The sequence below is a fragment of the Monodon monoceros genome, unplaced genomic scaffold (assembly GCF_005190385.1).
Source record: "Monodon monoceros isolate NGI ecotype Baffin Bay Population unplaced genomic scaffold, NGI_Narwhal_1 Super_Scaffold_16, whole genome shotgun sequence".
In the NCBI taxonomy this organism is placed as follows: Eukaryota; Metazoa; Chordata; class Mammalia; order Artiodactyla; family Monodontidae; genus Monodon; species Monodon monoceros.
In genome coordinates, this window is record NW_021703772.1 from 108,288,693 (window position 1) to 108,300,835 (window position 12,143).

A 12,143-nucleotide genomic window follows, 5' to 3' on the forward strand; every position below is an offset into this window, starting at 1 on the left:
TTGTATGTTATTTGTTGCTTTTCCGTTGTTGCTTTTAACATTTTTTTCTGTCTTTAATTTTTGTCAGTTTGATTACTATGTGTCTCAGCATGTTCCTCCTTGGAATTATTCTGCCCGGGACGCTCTGCGCTTCCTGGACTTGGTTGACTGTTTCCTTTCCCATGTTAGAGAAGTTGTCAGCTATTATCTCTTCACATATTTCCTCAGGTTCTCTCTCTCTTCTCCTTCTGGGACCCCTATAATGCGAATGTTGGTGCATTTAATGTTGTCCCAGAGGTCTCTCAGACTGTCTTCATTTCTTTTCATTCTTTTTTCTTTATTCTGTTCCGTGGCAGTGATTTATACCATTCTGTCTTGTAGGTCACTTATCCATTTTTCTGCCTCAGTTATTGTGCTATCGATTCCTTCTAGTGTAATTTTCATTTTAGTTATAGTGTTGTTCACCTCTGTTTGTTTGTTCTTTAGCTCTTCTGGGTCTTTGTTAAACATTTCTTGCATCTTCTTGATCTCTGCCTCCATTCTTTTTCTGAGGCCTTGGATCACCTCCGCTATCATTATTTTGAATTCTTTTTCTGGTAGGTTGCCTATCTCTACTTCACTTAGTTGTTCTTCTGGGGTTTTTACCTTGTTCTTTCATCTGGGACGTATTCCTCTGCCGTTTCATCTTGTCTAACTTTCTGTGATTGTGGTTTCCATTCCGCAGGCTGCAGGATTGTAGTTCTTGCTTCTGCTGTCTGCCCTCAGGTGGATGAGGCTAAGATTAGGCTTGTGCAGGCTTCCTGATGTGAGGGACTGGTTCCTGCCCAGTGGTGGGTGGAGCTGGGTCTTGTTCCTCTGGTGGGCAGGGCCATGCTCAGGAAGACTTTAAGCTGCGTGTCTGCTGAGGGGTGGGGCTGTGTTCTGCCCTGTTGGTCATTTGGCCTGAGGTGTTACAGCATGGAGCCTACAGGCTGTTGGGTGGGGCTAATGGTGGCCTCTGGGAGGGCTCACTCCAACGAGTACTCCCCAGAACTGCTGCTGCTGGTGTTATTGTCCCTGTAGTGAGCCACGGCCATCCCCCACCTCGGCAGGAGACCATCCAATACTAGCAGGTAGGTCTGCCTGTCTCTTATGGGGTCACTGCTTTTTACCCCTGGGTCCTGGTGTGCATGGGACCTTGTGTGCGCCCCCCAAGACTGGAGTTTCTTTTCCTCCCAGTCCTGTGGAATTTCTGCAATCAAACCCTGCTGGCCTTCAAAGCCAGATTCTCTGGGGGCTCCTCCTTCTCTTGTCAGACTGCCAGGCTGGGAAGCCTGATGTGGGGCTCAGAACTTTCACTCCTGTGGGAGAACATCTGTGGTATAACTGTTTTCCAGTTTGTGAGTTGCCCACCTGGAGGGTATGGGATTTGATTTTATAGTGACTGCGCCCCTCCAACCATCTCATTGTGGCTTCTTCATCTTTGGATGTAGGCTATCTTTTTCAGTAGGTTCTAGTGCTTTTTTTTTTGTTGATGTTTGTTCAGCAGTTAGTTGCGGTTTTGGTGTTTTTTTAAGAAGGGCTGAGCTCACATCCTTCTACTCTGCCATCTTGAGCTAATCTCTGACACAGAATATCATGTGTCAAGCACTGTTTGTTGCCATGCTTGCATATGCAGTAAGTGTACGGCTGTTGTCTGCAGATGTTTGCAGTGCTGCCTCTCCTGTTTCCTTCTTCATATTCATGATTTATGTCCTCTCTCTTACCTTCTTCAGTCTTGCTAGAGATTTATTTTATTGATTTTTCTTTTAAAGAATGAGCTTTTTCATTTTATTATTTTCTGTTTTCAATTTCACTGATTTCTGCTTTTTTCACTATTTTCTTCCTTGTACCTGCTTTGAGTTTATGTTGTTCTTTTTTTTCTCGTTTTTTGATGTAGAAACTGTGACTGAGATATTTCCTCTTTTTTTTTTTTTTTGTGGTATCCAGGCCTCTCACTGTTGTGCCCTCTCCCGTTGCGGAGCACAGGCTCTGCGGCCGTGGCTCACGGGCCCAACCGCTCCGCGGCATGTGGGATCTTCCCGGACCGGGGCACGAACCCGTGTCCCCTGCATTGGCAGGCGGACTCTCAACCACTGCGCCACCAGGGAAGCCCAGTTTTAAGTATTTTTAAAAACTCCCCTTTAGACTTCCTCTTCGACCCATTATTTAGAAGTGTGTTGCTTAATCCATGGCTTGGAGGTTTTATCTGTCACTGGTTTCTAGTTTGATTCCATTATGGTCAATGAAGATACTTTATATTTTTCTATATGATTTCAATTCTCCCTAATTTGTTGAGGTTTATGATCCTAAATATGGTCTGTCTTTACATGTTGTGTGTGCACTTGAGAGAATATGTATTCTGCTGCAGTTCTAGTGTCCTATAATGTCTACTAGATGTTGGTTCGTGGTATTCACTTCTTGTATATCCTTCTGATTTTCTGTCAAGTACTTCTATCAACTGCCGAGAAGAGGGTGTCGAAGGTCTAACTATGACTGCACATTTGCCTATACTCCTTTCAGCTGTTTTTGCTTCATATATTCTGAAGCTCATGATTTTTGTTGCCTATATAGTTTTAATCAGTATGTAATGCCTTTTTTCATTTTTAGTAATTTTCTTTCCTCTGAAGTCTACTTTTATTTGATATTACTATAACTACTCTTGTTTTTTGATTAGTTTTTGCATTGTACATATTTTTCCACCCTTTTACTGTCACTCTACTGACCCACTGTATCTGAAGTTTCTTACAGGCATGATATAGTTGGATCTTTTTTTTTAATCCTCTCTGCCCATCTGTGTTTTAATTGGTACTTCCAGACTATTTACATTTAAGGTAATTACTGATATGTAAGGCTAAGCCTGCCATGTTATTATTTGTTTTCTGTGCTTCTTATTCCCCTATTTCTCTTTTCTTTCCTCCCTGTGAGTTACCTGTTTTTAGTACTCCACCTTTATTTCTTTGTATGAATATGACTTTAAAGCTTAGGCAAAACAGTTCAATTAAAGTTTAATAGTCAAGAGACTTGGCACAAGGTGATTAATATGTACATATCCAAACAGAAGATTTAGGAATCATCAGTATTTTCAGCTGTCCAATAACCTTTCCTGAGATAGCTTTTGAAGAGTGAGTTCCAATAAGCAATAAGAATCTTTTATGGCTTAAAATGTTACCAGGGAAAACTGTAAATATTCTCCTGCTACGATATGGAATTCCTGTGGTGTGAAGAAATGTCTGGTGGCTCATATCCTGCTTCCACCAAAGGCCAACATTCTCTGATTTCTCTTTCGAAATCTCACCCTCTTTTCAATCCTCAGGGTGTACTTGTGAGGAAGAAAAGCTGGGCAGAGCAGCCACCTCTGTACTTCCATTCAGATAGTGAACTGTCAGGACCTTCACTCCTGCTGATAGGCATTAGTCAGTACCATCCAAATCAGACTCACCTTGCGGCTTCAAGGAAGCTTCCAAGTAAAGTTTATTTGAGGGAATGGGAAATATGGCCAATTCTCTGAAAACTTACACTTCTGTGTGCAATGATTATATTTGAGATTAATGACACAAAGTCTATCCAGAGAAATATTTGCAGATGTTCGCAAAGTACTATCAGCCATTTTTATTATAAGTGGGTTAATGAATGAGAATGTTATTCTCAAGTTCAAAACCACAAAGACATTCACTGAGTGCTTGCACTGGACCATTCCAAGAGCTTCACATATGTTGAACAAAAGGTCTTTTGGAAAATATACTTCCTGGGGCTTATCACACACGTATATCTGAGCATCCTGGAACTACTGTGGACCATGTCCAGTAACAGTCTAGTATAGCTCTTCCTCAACCACTTTGAGGGCTAAAGAGGTCATCTGTGACCACTTGGGGAGCTGGCAACACATGTTGTCATTTATTCATTAGACTGTGTTTCCAGTAAAGTACACAAAGCTTTCTGAGGCAAAAGATAATTTTCCAAATTTTGTGCTCAACTGTGTATTCTATCTAAGTTAAACAATAAAGTCTTGAGATTTTATAACAAAAACTTATGGTTCTTTTTGAAACTGGGAAACTGATTCTGTTTCTCTATTCTACTGTGATTTCAATATAGCTGAGTGAAAGACCCATTGCAAGTGTTAACACCGAACATTTCTGGGGAAACTGACCTTTGACGCGGACGTCACTGTACCGCTGAAAGTGGTGGTATGCAGCTTTCCAGGGGTTCCGATAGTGACGGAGCAAGGTAATGGGAGGTCTTGGACGCACTGGGACATACCTCACACCTTCTTCATCTATTCAAGAGAAGAAAAAGAAGACATTAAATAGCTTACTATCTATTTGCAACAATCTTCCTGGTATAATTCCTGCAGGTAAGCTGTAAGTGAAATCTGGCTATGTAAACAGCCTCAGGGATGGACCCCTGACTTAAGTGGAAAGCTTCTCGTGACAAAATTTAGCTCAAGTGAGCATTACCGATATACTCCTTGGGAGGAGACTTGCGCTTCTCTGCCTTCACCAGAAGACTCTTGGCAGTGGACTTCTCATCATCAGTGCTGTTTGTCTCCATCATATCCCCTTCTTCTGTTGAAATCACGTGCTGCTGCTTCCGAGGCTTTTTCCTTGGCGAAGCACCGGGTGGTAGGTCACTTGTAGGCATGGACAGGTTGTTAGCCAGCAATGCAAGAGACGGAGACACACTGTTGGTAGCCAGGGGGGGAACTGCTGTCATAGGAAAAAGGGTGCACACATGCATGAGAGCCCAAACACAGTGCCAAGTGTCACTTGATTTCCATCAATGAGAGAGATAAGGAAGACAGGAAAAAGAGCTAACATTTATGGAGTCTTCTGACATGCCCAGCGCTATGCTAAGCACTCCAACTGTGGCAGAGGCTGCCAACTGCTTTCTAATACCTCACATCTTCACCTCCCTTAGCACGAGCACCCCTCACTTTGAAATGGGCATGCTGTCACTTGGCTGGAAGACCATATTTACTAGTCTCCCTTACAGTTCATTGTGGCCTTTTGAAATGAAAATACAAGTGCTCTGTAGCACTTTTAAGAAGTTTCCTTAAAAGAAAGAAGGCATGACCCACTCCTCGTCTTCTTCCTGTGACCCTGGAACTCAGATGGGATAGCTGGAGTTCCAGCAGCTATCTTGAATCAAGAGCATGAGGGTCAAATGCTAGGGGTGATAGGAGCCTGGATCCCCAATGATTTTATGGAGTCCACATACCATGCCTGGACTGTCTGCCTCAGGATTCGCTTCAAGGGAGACAATAAAACCTTACATGTTCAAGCCACTGTTTTTCAAGCCTTTGAGCATTGATTTCTAGGAGATAACCCATTAACTGATATAATCTTAAAAGTAATCTGAGCAAGCAGGCATTATATTATGCCCCAATTTAAAGATGAGAAAACGTGGCACAAATTACACAAGTAGGAAGTGGGACAGCTGGGAGCTGACAGAGGCAGTCTGGCTTCGGAGCCTGGACTATTTAACTACCACAGTCCACTGCCCCCAGATAAGCAGCATTCTCAGTACAATGTTAATATCATTTGTTTGGGCTTGTATGGATCATGTGTCTGGGGACACGCAAATCATGAGAAAACTTCACCTCAACTCTTCTATACCATATATCCTTGGCCTATCCTTTCCCTCCACCCTTCCTCAGCCACCCACTCCCAACAGTCATACCCTTCACTCTGTCATCACATCTCAATTTCCAGCATCTGACTTTCCAGCCCAAAGATAGCCCAACTATCTTTCTAGGTCACTTCTCTTAGTAACTTGCCTCCAACAATTCCTAGACCCCATTAGGAACTATTATCCATTAATCATACCACTTATTTGCTGTCACTCATCCCTCAAATGTCCACTCTCTCCTATCACTGGGTTTTAATTCTCCCATTAATTTTATTCACTTTATTCGTTTATTGTCCTTTCTTTTGCTTCACTGTACTCACTGAGCAAAAAGCACAACAGGTTAAATCCAACTCTCCAACTAGTTTGCACCTGTGCAGCTGAGTGTAGCCAGAGAAAAACACACAGCAACGGGCACAGGTGTCCTGTTAGCATGCTTGCTGACCTCGAGCAGGCCCTTGCTGCTGGACGATCCTCCTGCATCTGCCAAGTCCATTCACCCTCAACACCTCCTATATCACCCCTACCCTCAGCTATGACCCTGCTTTCTATCTTACTGGAAAATACAGAAATAATCAGAAGGAAATGTCCATAAATTCCCACCAGCTATACCTACTTACATGCATTGTGACCAGGCACTTCCTTTCTCTCTGTGATTTCAGCAGACACAGATTCCTTCACATACACAATAGGTCCCACCCACTCTTACCTCCTCAGACATCGCTCCAGGAATTCATCTCTTTTTCCTGCATCGTCACTTCTTTCCCCTCTACTGGATCACTCCCATTAACATACAAAACTCATTTGTCCTGTCTTAAAAATAACTTCCTCTTGGCATCATTTCCCTTCAGATATTGCCCTTCCTTTTTCTAGCGCTTTATAACAAACTCCTCAAGTGCTGTTTATACTCCCTGTCTCTAAGTTGTTTCCCAGCTTTCTCTTGAATCCACTCCCCATCATGCTGTGGCCAATATCATTACGTGGAAACTGCTCTTCTCGAGATCTGCATGACCTTCATACTGCTAAATCCAATGGTCCTGCTCAGTTCTTACCTTACTTGATCTCTCATCAGTCATGACCCTTGTCCTGGCTTTCTAGGACATCATACTCTACGCTTTCTCCCTATCACTCTGGCCCCTCCACTTAGTCTCCTTTGCTAGCTTCGGCCTCCTCTCCCTCCTCAAAATGGTGCAGTGCCCCAGGGCTCAGTTCACAACTGCTTCTGTTTTTTATCGTGCGCTCATTCCTCAGATGATCTTATCCATTAAGATCTAACTTAATGGATAAGATTAAAAACTAACTCCTGATCTCTCCCTACACAATGGAGCCCCCCCGCCCCCGCCGCCGCACCCTCCCCAACCTCAACTGCCAGCAACTCTATGCTTCCATACACTAAGGCCAAAAACTTTATAGTTGCCTCTGATGCCGTTCCTCACACACAACATTCCATCTTCATAAAGAAATCCTCTCAGTTCTACTTCAATAATATATCTAGACTCTCACCACTTCATACTACTGGTACTGCTACTACCCTGGCTGAAACCTTCACTGGTCCCTGCAATTAATGCAGCAGGCTCTAAACACATCTCCCTAATTCCACCCTTGTTCCCAGTCTTTTTCCCACAGAGCAGCCAGAGTGGTCTGTTAAAAATGGAAGTGAGCTCAAGTCTCTCTTCTGCTCGGAACCCTCTAATAGCTCCCACCTTCCTCAGCAAAGCCGAAGGCCTTACAGTGGCCCACAGGCTCTCACAGTCTTGACCCTGTTTCTCTGACCTTGTCCATCCCGCTCCCCTCATTTACTGAGCTCCATCTGCTGTTGCCTCTGCTATTCTTTGAGCACACCAGGCTTTTACATTTACTGCTCTCCCGGTCTGAAATGACCTTCTTCCAGATATCCTCATGGCCAGCATTTCATCTCTTTAATGTCTCTGCTCAAAGATCATTTCCTCAGTAAGGCCTTTCCTTTAAAACATTCTTAAAAATCACAGCTCCAGCCCTAACTTTCCCTTATATTTTGTCTCTACTTCATTTTACCGTCTGTTGCCCTTGCGAGAAGGTAAGCTCCAAGAGGATGGGGTTGTGCTTGTTTTGTACAAGGTTGGATCATCAGTGCCTGGTGCAGAGCCCTACAGTTTGAGGAAGGACTACTGCCAACTTCCTAGTACCGAGAGGTTAAGAGGAAGTATCCAGAACGTTGAAAGAGCAGATGAACAGCAAAAGTGAGACCATTTCCTTTCCCCTCCAGGGTTATCCACAGTACCTTTCAACGGAAGTGCTGAGGCTAAATATGGGTGCCATAGAAGGATATTTCCTGGCATAATAAAATGAAAATAAATAAGCAAATAAATACACAGCAGATTTAAAAACTGTAGACATAGCATGACCACACCTGATAACTGAACAGATGGCATGGGAGATGGGGGCCTTCATGCCGAATGGTTAAGAGGGTAATACTGGGTAACTATGGGACAAACTGACTTGTTTTCCACTTTGGCTTTCTCTGTACTTTATAAATTTCATACACTGAATGTTACTTTTGTAGTCAGGAAAAATAAGAGTACATGTAAGTTATTAAAATAACAGAAAACCAACCAAACAAAAAGAAAACCTTTAAAGTGACCTGCCTTTTACAAACTAGAAGTTTAGAGTTGAGAAGAGGGAGGGGGCAATGGTAGTTTTGAGATTTTACTAATCACAAATAAATTTATCAAGAGACTACTTACTGCAACACAAATCTTACTTTATTGCATACACAAGGCAACAAAAATTGGCAGGGAACACACTGTAAACTAATCAGCACTTAGCTATGATTGTATTGTGAACCCCTTTTACATGGCAATCTTTTCTTAATGAATACAAGAAGCTATGTTCAAAGATATTCTTGGGGAAATAATAATCTTTTTCAAGATTTTGGTGAGAAAATTAACTATAAAAGGGTAGCAGTATGGTTTTAGTTTTCAAAAGGAGCGTAATGCTTTCTCCTATTTATTAAAAACTAATGAAATACAAGTTTCAAATGGGCATCAAGGCGTCGGGCTTCCTGGCTGAGGGTCACACGAGAGTTTGGACTCTGAGGAGAGTTAGGAAAAGGGGAAGAAGCAACTGCCAGCGAAGAGCATACTGTGAATGAACTTACCAGAAACTGGCCTCATGATGTCCACTGGTTCCACTTCTTCTTTAACTTTTATCTCAGGTACAGGAGGGCCCAAAACGGAGGAGAGACTGCTGCCCACAGCCACTGGCGGTGGAGGGGCAGTGGCAATGGTGGTGATGGGTGGAGTGACGGGAACTGCTCCAGGAATGGTTGGAAGGGCAACCGCTGGTTGTGACGGGGGGCTAGCTGCTGCAATCATAGTTGGAATGGCTGGTGGAGGCTGCTGAGCGGTGGGTGGGACTGCAACGGTGGGCTGATCATTATTTTGATTGGACATGGTCTCCATAGACACAGTGACTGGAGTGGCCATCGATACGTGGATCTCTGACTTGGGTTTGGCACTGAAACACAAAAGCAAACACAGAAAGTTGCCTTAACCTGCATCATCTCAGAAGGTGAATATTTGTCCAATTCTTTTTGTACAACACACAGCACAACTAAAACTCTATTCCTTGATTTTAAAAGTTGAACTTTAGGGTAACTTTTAAAGGGAATTCAAGTTTCAGAACCATCCCCATCGTTTTTATAGGCAGTAATAAAATTAATTTAGAAAACGAAGAACACTTTAAAGAAATCAAAGTCACATCACTGAAAGACAACCAATTTTCATTACATTAGTGTATTTTTCCCTCCAAGAATTCATTATTGCATATGTTGCCTTAGGAGGTTTTTTTTTAATAACAACTATACTCACACTTCATATGTCACTTGTAAACCTACTTCTTATAAAACAGGAAACTCATGCACATGGAAAAGATCGAAAAGAATACAAATTGAGAATAACTTTCCTCCACTCTGAACACCCAGCCCTCTACCCAGGGTCACCACAACATTCCGGTATGTTTTACCAGAAATACTTCAGACATCTAAAGTAACTACAAATACAGTCTTCAAAAATGTATATTCTATTTTTTTCAGTTTTATAAGAAGTCATCGATGTCATTACAAATTCTTCTCAAACATTTTTTTAAGTAAAATATTTCATTTGATAGCTGTAAAGCTTTACTGATTTATATTACTGCTGCTGAAAATTTATATACTACTGCTGAAAATTCAGAATATCAAAAGCAACACAAGACAATACCCCTCAAGTTCAAGGCCCCACGCAACAGGACTTATATAGGCAAAAAATTCATTATTGACCAAAACCTCACACCATATACAAAAATGAACTAAACAAGGATCATAAATCTAAACGTAAAAATGTAAAACTATAAAACTTTTATGACTGGAGTTCTTAGACATGATACCAAAAGCACAAAAAACTGATAAATCGGGCTTCATCAAAATTAAAAACTTTTGGGCTTCCCTGGTGGCGCAGTGGTTGAGAGTCCACCTGCTGATGCAGGGGACATGGGTTCGTGCCCCGGTCTGGGAGGATCCCACATGTCGCGGAGCGGCTGGGCCCATGAGCCATGGCCGCTGAGCCTGAGCGTCTGGAGCCTCTGCTCCGCAACGGGAGGGGCCACAACAGTGAGAGGTCCGTGTACCACACACACACACAAAATAAATAAATAAAATAAAAACTTTTGCTTTGCTAAAGACCATTTTGGGAGATTGAAAAGACAAGGCAGAGACTGAAAAATGTATCTGCAAAGCACATACTGCATATATCTGAGAATATTATGCTAAGTAAAATAAGCCAATCACAAAAATACAGTCGGCCCTCTATACCCACAGGCTCCACATCTGCAGATTCAACAATCAGTGAATGGAAAATATTTAGGGACAAAAAATTCCAGAAAGTTCCAAAAAGCAAAACTTGAACTTGGTGCATGCTGGCTACTATTTACACAGCATTTACATTGTATTAGGTATTATAAGTAATCTGGAGATGCGTAGGTTACATGAAAATACTATGCCATTTTATATAAGGGACTTGAACGTCCATGGTTTTTGATATATGCAGGGGCGCAGGTCATGGAACCAATGCCCCGAGAGGGTACCGAGGGGTGACCATACTGTAGGACTCCATTTATATGTGCTACCTAGAGTAGTCAAATTCACCGAAAAAGAAAGCAGAATGGTGGTTTCCAGGGGTTGAAATGAGAGACAATGGGGAGTTGCTGTAAAACAGGTATACAGCTGCAGTTTTGCAAGATGAAAAATATCTGGAGAATGGTTGCACAGCACTGGGAGTATGCTTAATACTGCTGAAATATACACTTAAGATGGTTAAAAAAACGAAAACAAAACACATATCTAATAAAGGAGTTATATGTAGAAAATATAAAGAAGTCTGTAAACTCAACACTAAGAAAACAAATAATCCCATTAAAAATGGGCACAACACATGAATAATGAACAATTTGCTAAAGAAAATATTCAGAAGGCTAATAAGCACACAAGAAAATGTTCAACACTATTAGCCATTAGAGATATGCAAAGAAAGCTTCGATGATACACGACCACACACATATCAGAATGGTGAAAATATAATACCCTACGATACCAAGTGCAGGAAAGAATGTGGAGCAACTATTTCTACAAAAAACCTTCTAGGGCTTCCCTGGTGGCGCAGTGGGTGAGAATCCGCCTGCCAGTGCAGGGGACACGGGCTCGAGCCCTGGGCTGGGAAGATCCCACATGCCATAGAGTAAGTAAGCCCGTGCACCACAACTACTGAGCCTGCGCTCTAGAGCCTACAAACCACAGCGACTGAGCCCACATGCCACAACTACTGAAGCCCGCGTGCCTAGAGCCTGGCTCCACAACAAGAGAAGCCACCGCAATGAGAAGCCCGCACACCGCAATGAAGAGCTGCCCCCGCTCGCCGCAGCTAGAGAAAGCCTGCGTGCGGCAACGAAGACCCAACACAGCCAAAAATAAATAAAATTAAAAGACAAACAAACAAACAAGAACCTTCTAACACTAATAAATGAGTTTAGCAGGGTTGTATAATAAAAGGATCTCCTATGTTGCAGGTATGAATTTTAAATGGTCCAGTTACCCTGGAAAACAGTTTGGAGGTTTCTTATAAAACTAAAAATATACATGTACAATGCAACTCAGCAACTGCACTCTTGGGATTTTTATCCTACAGAAATGAAAATGGGTGGAAAATGTGGTCTACCCAGAGCACTGTACATGAATGTTTACAGCAGCTTTATTTGTAATAGCCCCAAACTAGAAACAACCCCAATGTACTTCAATGAGTGAACAGATAAACAGATTGTGCTACCTCCATATGATGAAACAGTGCTCAACCAAAACAGTACTACAATGCTACAACTTGGCATAGACTCTCAAAAGTACTATGCCAAGTGAAAATAAGCTATATAATTATATATATAATTATGCGATTCCATTTACATAAAACTCTCAAAATGACAAAATTATAGTGATGAAGAACAGCTGAATGGCAAGG

General features: G+C 42.2%; 1 protein-coding gene across 9 annotated transcripts in view; it reads right to left on the reverse strand.

Annotated features, from left to right (window-relative positions):
- SAP130 (Sin3A associated protein 130) overlaps positions 1 to 12,143 on the reverse strand; it is a 75,555-nt gene that overhangs the window by 16,705 nt on the left and 46,707 nt on the right. For 5 of the 9 annotated variants that reach the window (XM_029225136.1, XM_029225133.1, XM_029225132.1 and 2 more), the window contains 4 exons: positions 8,759 to 9,117; positions 7,883 to 7,933; positions 4,455 to 4,703; positions 4,148 to 4,273 (listed from right to left, as the gene is read on the reverse strand). In XM_029225136.1, coding sequence (XP_029080969.1) covers positions 4,148 to 4,273; positions 4,455 to 4,703; positions 7,883 to 7,933; positions 8,759 to 9,117 — 785 coding nt within the window. The remainder of the gene's footprint in view (positions 1 to 4,147; positions 4,274 to 4,454; positions 4,704 to 7,882; positions 7,934 to 8,758; positions 9,118 to 12,143) is intronic. The other 4 variants (XM_029225137.1, XM_029225140.1, XM_029225135.1 and 1 more) reach the window with 1 other exon arrangement.